This window comes from Oryzias melastigma, linkage group LG14, assembly GCF_002922805.2.
Source record: "Oryzias melastigma strain HK-1 linkage group LG14, ASM292280v2, whole genome shotgun sequence".
NCBI classification, from domain to species: domain Eukaryota; kingdom Metazoa; phylum Chordata; class Actinopteri; order Beloniformes; family Adrianichthyidae; genus Oryzias; species Oryzias melastigma.
The window spans coordinates 1,557,796-1,568,259 of NC_050525.1; the positions used below are offsets into that span (position 1 = coordinate 1,557,796).

General features: G+C 39.7%; 1 protein-coding gene across 1 annotated transcript in view; it reads left to right on the top strand.

The window, feature by feature from the left end:
• Window positions 1–816: 816 nt before the first annotated feature.
• The window catches only part of lg14h21orf91 (linkage group 14 C21orf91 homolog), a 16,713-nt gene continuing 7,065 nt past the window's right edge, over window positions 817–10,464 (top strand). Inside the window, exons 1-2 of the mRNA XM_024266207.2 lie at window positions 817–981; window positions 3,381–3,514. Coding sequence (XP_024121975.1) covers window positions 3,388–3,514 — 127 coding nt within the window. The 5' untranslated portion in view covers window positions 817–981; window positions 3,381–3,387. The remainder of the gene's footprint in view (window positions 982–3,380; window positions 3,515–10,464) is intronic.

The window sequence follows — 10,464 nt, forward strand, 5'->3', positions numbered from 1 at the left end:
TGAGAATTGTGGGTTTGTCCTTCTTTAACTGAGGGGTACCAACAATTTGGTTCACCACTGTAACCGTTTTTAATGCCTTTTTGTTTGAGAAACCACTTATCAGTTTCATATAGACAACATCATTAAAAAATGAATGAAAATCGGATTTTCAGACCTAATCAGTTACTCCTTTTGACCGTAAACGTGATGACGTCACTTACGTCCTGACATCCAAAACTGCGCCCCCAGTGGTGAAAAAAAACATCACATCCCAGAAAACAGTTATAAACAAATCCCATTTTCAAAAATAATTTCATATTCAGATCAAGTAAAGGCACAGAGTAGCAACAGTTGGGTTATGTTGAGTTTATGATAGGTTAAAAGGTGTGACTCTAACGCAGAGAACCGTTTCTCCGGATGTTTCGCGGGAATCCCCCACGCTGCACACCAACAAAAACAAATAACCAAAACAAAGGGTAGAGATGATGGAAAGCCGCTAAAAAGTTTTCTTTTTGACACATACTTATTTAAAATGTCACACTCATAATAAATGTAAGACGTCGAGCGAACTTTGAAAAAGAAAAGATTTGTAAATACAGTCTTCTAGAAACAAGCGAATGTTTTGGTGACGACGGTGGGAAGACTTCATTTGTCTGAAGCATGGGGGAGCAGAATGGCAATTGTTGTTACTATCCGGTCGTCTAATGTATCATTACTTCTTTTGGGGTATAAATGTGTGCTTATAATGTTGGAAACGTAAACTATTATTGTTTTCTGTTGATACGAATAAACGGTGTGTACGGTATTCAAACTTGTAGCTAAGGGGTCCCCCCTCTCTCACACTAATGGTTCGTTCTGCGTGGATTCCACAGAGATCGTGTAGCTTCCCTGGTTTAACCGTGACGCTCGGCTCCGTTTATTGCTGGGAGCCCGCAGTGGGCAAGTTAACCGAAGTGTCAGTGCACAACAAACGGCGGTCCGAGGATCCGTGTCCTTACCGAGGTAAAGATGTCTTCAAAAACGAATTTCAAAAAGTCTCTCGTCATCGCGGGTGTCCTCGTGCTCGCTCTGTTTGTCCGCGCGGAGTAACGGTCACGAATCGGTCCCTCAGAGGATGCTATGGAGCCGCTAGCTTAACTTCTTGTTAGCAGCAGAGTACACGGTGGTCCCGGTCATTTAAGCCCGGGACTGTCAGCGGTCCACGCGGACAGGTCCGTGGAGACACCGCCGACACATTCGAGTGTTTCCATCACATTGGAAACGGGAGCCGAGCCCCAATTTAGCATTGATAAACAGGCGCTAGTGCAGACCGCTCTGGTGGATTTAGGTTACCGTCTGTAGGTGCTTCTCCGTTTCACCGCGTGGTTTCTGATTGCTGACTTTTGGGGCTTCCGTAGAACATTCTGTGGCAGTAAACTGTCCTCGGTGCCTCTCTGGGCCATCCCCAAGAAAGGCTGAGCAAATAACAGTTTTTGCACTTCATTCATCTATTAAGGAAAAATAATGACCTGGTTTGAAGAAGTTGTTTTACTCAGAAAGTTTACTTAATACCTTGAATGGTGTTTTATGAGGTCTGTAATGCAGGTATGTTGTGCAAATACACGGTGTTCCTCACTATGGGATTGATTGTTAAAGCCAAGTAAAATCCTTATTTTACACTTTTTGAAACAACAGTTTTAGTTAAATCTTTCTCTGAGAATGAGTTAGTTTATGAGAGATGGAAACCTCGATGATTGATTTGACCAACAGGCAGCAGAATAAAATGTGCATTTGATTCCCCTTGACCAGATCCTATTCATGTAGGGCACGTGTGTAAAAAAAAAAAAACTTTAAAGGAGTTGTAAAGAACCGAATTTAAAGTAAGAGACTTTTGAAAACATACTTGTCAATACTTGGATACATTAGTTTCTACTATTGAGCTAGAAATTACTCTACTTCAGAAATGGTTCAATAGAAACAAACTCTCTCAATTAAAAAAAACAAAAACAAAAGTTTATGTTGTTCAGTAACAACAAATCCACTTCAAATATTAAATTGAAAGAAAATGATGTTAATATAGAAAGAGTTAATGAATTTAGATTCATTATAGATTATTGTTGATGAAAATGTAAAATGGAAGCAACATATTGGTTTTATTATTTTTTTTAAGTAAAAATCTTGCAATTTTCAACAAAGTTAAAAAAATTTGTTAAATTACAAATCTAAGCATATTTTGTATTTCTCCTTGATTTTATCATATTTTCACATTGTTTGGGAGTCTGGGGTAATTCTTGTGAATCAAACCAAGAACCTTTAATAGATTGTAAAAGAAAAAGTCATCACAGATAATGTATATGACACCTTAGAATAAGAACACCTCCAAACTATTTCTGAAGTCAAGAATACTGAAATTTAAAGGTTTATGTTCTTTGCAGACACTGCTGGTAATGTTTAAGGCCTTAATGTGTTTATCAAAATTTAGGTCTGTGTCTATCACTACACCCAAGTTTCTGGCCTGGTTGGTAGTTTTTAGTTGAATAGATTGAAGCTCTGTAGTGACGTCTAACCTTTTTTCTTTAGCCCCAAAGACAATAACCTCAGTTTTGTTTTTGTTTAATTGAAGTAAGTTGTGACACATCCAGTCATTAATGTCCTCAATGCATTTTCCAAGAGCCTGTACAGGGCCTCGGTCTCCTGGTGTCAGTCTAATATATATCTGTGTGTCATCTGCATAGCTATGGTAACTAATGTTGTTGTTCTTTATAACCTGGGCCAGTGGGAGCATGTAGATGTTAAATAGAAGTGGTCCCAGGATGGAGCCTTGGGGCACTCCACATGTAATTTCTATTGGCTCAGAAGTGAAGTTACCAATTGACAATACAGTTTCATCAAGAAGAGCATCAAGATAAATGTCACCACTGTGCAAATTATGAAGCTCCACAAAGAGAAATGAGAATCAAACAACAAACATGGCTCTTAAAGAATACTTAAAATTAGAAACAAAGATACTTGTAAAGGTCTTTATTGTCTCAGGACAATCAGGCCCTTTTGATTAACTGTACAGAAGTTTATTATTATTATTATAATATTATGACCACACACTGGAAATACAGTTTAGCTCTTGCACATGGGGTTTCCTCTGTGAGGATCACCGTCGAGGTGGAGGGATACCAACCCCTCCACTGCTATGGTTTCCCCTTAAACAAAAACTATTTCAGACACCCAAACCCTCCAAATGCCCCCACAATTGGAGGGGTAAGGAGAAGCTGGAGGTGTAGGAGAATATTTCAGATACATATCATCTTAAAGCACACAGATTAGATCTTCTTCCGTTTATCAGCTTTCTCTTTTACATTATGAGCTCAAGTGGATTTTCCTTAGTTTTTAGTATTTCACCTCCATGCTCTTTTTGTTGTCAACAGGACTAACATGGATGAAGAGGAGACATTTGTCAGCATTGATCTGAATGATGACAACATCTGCAGTGTCTGCAAGGTGGAGACGGAAGCAGGGACTCTGTCCTTCTGCCACATCTGCTTTGAACTGAGCATTGAAGGTGAGGAGAAGCGTCATGCCAGAACTCTGCAATCCTGAACAGCAACCAAAGGGGAGGAAGTTTAGGTCTTGATTGTCCACACTCCTTTTGATCACGCCACACATCACATGATGTTTCATGCTTTCATTCCAGCCGTTTCAATGTTTAGGTTCAAATAGAGCCGGGTCGTGTCTGTGACTATCAGCACTGAGTTTGTTCTGTTCTGATCATCACTTTGTTTTGTTGCCTTCGTTTGTTGGAGATGCTCCCCGGACACTTTAGTGTAATTCATTTCTCGAGACCTTCTGGAATGAAGAAGTCAAACAGAAACTGTGGGAAACTATTCATTTTACATAATCTAAATATGAGTATCAGTAATGGTGCTACCACAAGCGATTACTGTAATAGTCGACTAATCAATGATTATTTTTCCGATTTGTCAACTAATCAGATCATGGACAAACTGGATGTAAAGCACAAATCTTAACCACCACCGGACCTTTAAATTAACTTAAAACTAGATATATAGCGTTACTTGTGATAATGCTAGTGTAAATGCTGGAAGCTGAATTTGGCTGCTGAGGATGCTAATAGCTGAGGATGCTGAAATTGATAACTAAAAACACTGAAGCTGATAGCTAAAAACGCTGAAGCTGAAAGCAAGCAAAAATATTAGTTAAATGCCAAATTAGCCTAAAAAACTGAAAAAGTCTGAGTTAGCCAAAACAGCTAGCATGTAGCTGAAACATTAGCTAAACTCCAAAATAGCCCCAAAAACTTTAATAAATGCCAAAATGGTCCAAAAAGCTAGCAGAAAGCCATTATAACTTTCAACTTTACTACGCTGTGACTCCATATAATATAAAGTAACGACTAATCGACTAATAAATTAGTTGTCGACTATTTAATAGTCGATTAGTCATCAATTAGTCGACTAATCATGGTAGCCCTACTCAGTAACGATGGCTGGTCTGAAAATGAGTGGAAAAGGCAGCAAAGAGCTAAAGAAAAGCAGCAGAGAAAACCTTTCTTTTCAAAGACTTTAGCTCAGGACTGTGCTTTTATTAGTAATATTGTGTTTTCATAAGGCATTGATTTGTAACCACAAAGTTCAGGTAGTTGTGTTTGTAGGTTTAAGATTAACACACGTGTTCAGACTCGTTAATAATAATGTCAACTGTCGCCCAGCAGCCTGATAACTGAGATCAGATTACAAGCACAAACACGTCCCTCTGACACAACCAACCTGTTAGGAATCCTTCGTGTCTTAGACAAACAGAAGACTCTTCTGTGGAGGGATGTCAGTTCACAGGACCACCAAGTGTGCTCGTGAAAGCATGGAGTGTCCTCATGATGCGGGGTCTTTGTTTTAAGTTAAAGTAGTTTCTTCCTGGGGAATCACTGGGTACCTCACGATACGATACGCGATACATGGCTCACCATATCGATTATATCGCGATACTGCGATAATTGGTAAAAATTCTCTCTAATAACTAGCATTATATAGAAGAACATGTTTTTTGGGAAAATATCTCCCCATTTATCTTTTTTAGCTTAAACACAATCATAATAAACAACTTTTCTTATTTTGTGCAACAAATTTTAGACACTTTTGTGCAACATTGCTGAAATCAGTAATACTATGTCTTTGACAAACATTAACAACTGATTTGGAATTATCTGTCAAATTCAATGTTAATAATAGTAAACATGATCAGCAGTGACACTACTTAGTGCAGAATTGTTGTAAGCAACAGAACAAAAATTAAATAAGTAAAGTGGTGACAGCTATCTACCTCTAAAAGAACATCACACCAAAGGATGATGAATATAATGTTTTACAGCCTCTGTCAAAATTGACCTAATTTTTCGTTCACTTTTCTCTCACTTGAAAAGGGCTGAGCATCCAAAAATAAAGGCTGATTTACTCAGACTGTTACTTGAGATTATTTTTCCAATTTTTATCATTTTTCCATTTGGTCAGTCAGCAGTCAATAGGTAAAATCCTTAAAACACACATAATAATGGCAATAAATATAATTTTAAGTGCTTCAATTAATTAGCATTCTCCCTAATTTTACAGTGAATTCATGTACTATATTTTAATTACATTTAAATTTAAGTTCATACATCAAATCCTGCTTTTTTTATTTAAGAGTTACTTTAAATTAACATTAGCAACAAGTAATTACATTGTTTGAAAACGTCACATTATAAATTTACCAAAGTTACACCGTACAGCAGCAGGTTAAACATTGAAGTGCATGAAAACGAAAATACCAACGGTACCTGAAGTACACACAAACAATTGCGAAGCACGCGCCCAGTTCCCACTGCAAACAGGAAGTAAGTGATCGCTGACATTCTAGCGCTCAGACAAAGTCACTTCTTACCGGCTGGATCTCCTACAGATGGAGGATAAATGCTGACAGGTAGACATGCTTCACACACGCGCTACAGAGCCTGTATCTCACCGGTGCTTCTCCCGAACGAGCGCGTGCATCGCTATTAAAAGTCCGACGCAGCGCGCCCATCTGCTTAATAGTTCCGGCGCACGACTCAGACGCTCAGCACAACAGCCTCTTCAAATGAAAATATAATATCAATACTTTGTGAGAACCCATCGAGAATCGATCGCAGGACTAAGTATCGCAATATATCGCAATATCGATATTTTGGCACACCCCTAATGTTTACTGAGCAGAGTGTTTTCTGAATGTTGTCTGAATATCTTCAACTCCCGGATGTAACAAAATCTGTGTAAGTTTCAATGTCAGGTTTCATTTCCTTCAACTGTAGGCGGTTGCTTGATTGAAATGTTGTGGGACTTGAGTAAATGTTGGTTTACATTCTGTTTAAACACTCTGAGCTGATGGTCTTTGTCCTTCTTGGTTTGATTTTACAGTTCTCCGTCATTTTCTCCAATAGTTATGTGGTTACAGATTGAAAGTAAATTCGAACATATAGAAAGTGTAAATGTATGTTTATGCGCTGATGTAAGTAAAAAATCAGAAGTTAAAGGTGCTGTAAGACGCTGGCAGACATACACATACCAGCCAAAGTTTAAAAACATGGCACACCATGTTAATAACAGGCTTGGAGGCTTGTCATTTTAAAAGTTGGTCATCAGATTTCAAATGTGCAGCTGCTGAACAAGGTTTGATTCTCCTAAACTCTTAGTGAGTTCTGTGCTTTCTGTGTGCAGCCATGAAAGACAGCAGGGCTAAGCTGCTTAGCTGCAGTCAGCTCTTCGCTCATGCAATGCTCCACACACGCATGCATGCACTCACGCACGTACACAAATATGTATATACACATACATACAGGGAGAGGAAGAGAGATAGTTAGGTTACTTGCATTAGTATACGTTTAATGGAGGTTTAGAGATGGAGACGGATGGAATGAAAGCTTAACTCTTGTCTCATAGAAAGCTCATGGCTGTTAGTAAATGTGTAGAGACCCTTCCTCATGCAGGATTATTTGAATGATAACGGTGTATACTTGAATAGAGCTTTTCTACATTCCTCAAAGGCCCAAAGTGCTTTACAGTCACGTTCACACACTGATAGCGGCTCTGCTGCCAAACACTGAACCTATAACCACCAGAGGGAATGTAGGGTACAGTGTCTTTCCCAAAGACACTTCAACACATGGGTGGACATGGTGGGAATCAAACCTGCAAACATCCAATCAGAGGTCGACTACCCTACGGCTGCACCACAGCTGCCCCTAACCCTCACTGTTGTAATCCACCAAAAACAACCGTCTGCAGAGGGACTGAAGGTCCAAATCACTGACTAAAGCTGCATTCAACTCTGGTTCTCTTAATGTAAACCAGAGTTTGTGTTTTGTTACACTCAAGTGGACCCTCGGACTGAGCTCCTGTTCAGTCTGAGATTCCTCAGTCTGAATACACTCCATGCTCAGAGAGGAACACGACCAAAATGGTCTTCATAGTCAGACATTATGGGATGTAAACAGAGTAGTGTGGCAACAATTAGAGAGCAACTCGTTGAAGTGTGTCCAGATGATGGCAGGTTCATTACAACATGTTTTAACGTGAAACACATTGGTTCTTACTGTTTTCCTGACAGTCCATCATAAACACTTATCAGTGAACCTTATTACCCTCTTAGCCGTCGTCTCCTCCGTCAGTAACCTCCACTGTACCACTGTAGCAGGAGAAAGTGTTGAACCTGACGATGCAGACATCAGTGAACTACCCTGACAAGGATTGTGAAGCACAGGGCTTCCATTTTTTTTCTCTCATTGCTTTGCCACGCCCTCAGAATTCCTGGCCAATGACTGAACAAATCTTTAGTCACATGGTTTTGTTTACTAGCTATGGTTTGAAACAGAAATGTCTGGTTGATGGCGGTCTGAAAACAGACCAAATACAAAGTCCAGGACTCCATCTGGACCAACAAACATTTTCAGTCTAAATTCACCCTAAATGAGAACTGGACTGAGTGGCTCCTCCCTCCTGGCGTTCCAAACAGGAAGTACCGACTGGCTTCAATTAGCCAAAATCCCATAGACTTCTCTAGAGAAATAAACAGTTATTACTCAGTCGTTCTATTGGTCAGAATAACCATTCTTGCTCTGAGATCTTCTTTAACATCTTGTTGATAATCTTCTTTTTTTCATGATAGTTTTTTCTGTAGTTCAAGTTATTGATGTCATAAACTGACCAATCAAATGCCTCAATAAACGTAGGTGGTCTCACAGTAAATGTTCCAAACATTTGATTGATAGACTTTGAAGTGCTAGAGGCGTGGCCCTCTTAGAAACATTGATTCAGACCAATGAGTGCTTACTGATGATGACTGTCTCTAGTGTGGTTGTCAGTACAGTCAATGGTCCAAACACAAGCATGTCAATCTCAGAAATGGATTGTTCCACACATTTGTGTCAAAGTCTAATGTCGCAGTCTAATCTAATCTTAAATACGTTTGCCCAAAAATGATAGAAATCAATGTTCACTGTTAACCCTCTTGGCTGTTTGGTGGCACAAAAAATCACGCTAAACTGAAAGTCTTGAACACAAAATCAAAGGCCCAATCAGAGTTCTTCCCGTCTTCCTTCCTCTCCATTTGAGGTGGCATTTTTAGTCTAAATGTGTCTGGAATATGTATTTTTTTAAATCCGACCCTCCAAACGAAGGTATATAAAGTCCTCCATCGTCAGGGTAAACCGCGTCGCGCTAAGAAGAGCTTTTCTTCCCGTGGGTGTTCTGAACCAGAGCAGTTTACATTTAAATGTAAGTAATGACTTTTTGTCGTAGCATGACCTTTTTAAAGTTATAAAACCACAGTTGTTATGTATATTCAAGAGCTGGAAGCTCCGCGCTAAAGCTAGCGGACAGGCGATTATTGAGACGTCATCAAAAGAAAGGGACATCTGAAATATAAGACACTATTTTTTCATAGCTCTTTGTTTGGAGGGACAAATGAAGGGAAGGGAGAAGGGAAGAATTCAGATTAGGCCTTAGATGGGAGAAAACTAGATGAGACTACACATCTGAAAACATTTGTGTCACAAACGCCAAAATCTATTTTGAAAGAATTTGCCCCTGCCACTTAGAAAGTTTAGTTCTTAAACTGAACATCTTGTTTGTAATTTAGGAAATGTGTATCTCAAATCTGTGACTTTTGTTCTTTAAAGCCTTGTGGTGGCACCAACATCACTTCATTCTTGAACCGTTTGAAATTCTTTCAGTTACAAGGAAACTAAACAAAAGAAGCAAAGCCAGATCTATTTTAGGGCCTGACTGATTTTTGATTTTAGATAAAGTTAGCTAGAAGTGGATTTGGATCTATCCTTCACCTCTGGTGGGGGGTGGGGAGCTTCCAGAGCTTTAGGATGGTCCCACCACTCCCTACATGCAGACATCCTCACCCTGCCACTGCTCGTTACCTGCAGCAGAAAATGCAGAGTTTGGGGAGCCTGCTTTGAAATGGTAGGGGCGTGGCCTTCCAGCAAGCTCACTCCTGGTTGGTGGGTTGTGTGCTCTAGTGACTCTAATGGTCGTGGAGTATGTTTGCTGACAGGACAAATCTGCTGACATCTGCTGACATAAACTCCAAAGTTCACATCAACACCTACGTCTGTTGCTGCTTCTGCCTCCACCACAAACGTGTGACTGTTGCTGAGAAATGTAGGCCATGAAGAGACGGCGAGCGCTCAGGCACGAGCGCAGCACTCTCACCTTCATGGTCCCACGCCTCCCAACTGATTCTGCACAGCAGTCTGTGCTCTGACTTCATTCAGCAAACAGCATCTTTTGGACCTCCAGTCAAGCTGGAAGAACAGCTTTGTATGAGGATTACAGCAGATCTCCTCCAGGTTTTTCTGGACCCACAGAAAGAAACTGAGAACACTTTGTTGTAAACAACAGAGATGCTTTTTTTTGTGTGCAAAAAAAATGTAAAGGTACATAAACAAAGGACTGACAGTTAAGGAATACTGCACTTTACCTGTGGTGCTGTTGTTTATTTTGACCAGTAAGTCAGTTCTAAATATTTTAAATTGGTTCAGTTTAGATTGTGTATGAAATCGACCTGCCAGAACTTAAGAGAACTGCTTAAAATGTTGCAATTCATTCAAGTTGTAATGTTTACAAGTTCACTAAAGATCTATTTAAATGAGATTCTGCAATAAGTATCAAAAACTATGCACTTGAAAAAATCTGAATTTTTGTTTTTGTATTTCTCTTTGTAAAAATAAATCATAATCTGTGGAATATTAGGATTTCAGGGTTTTTTTTTTCTTGCTCAGTACATATCAAACCTTGGCGCTCATATCGAGGTACGAACCGAACCGTGACGCTCATATTGAGGTATGAATCGAACCGTGACGCTCATATCGAGGTACGAATCGAACTGTGACGCTCATATCGAGGTACGAATCGAACCGTGACGCTCATATCGAGGTACGAACCGAACCGTGACGCTCATATCGAGGTACGAATC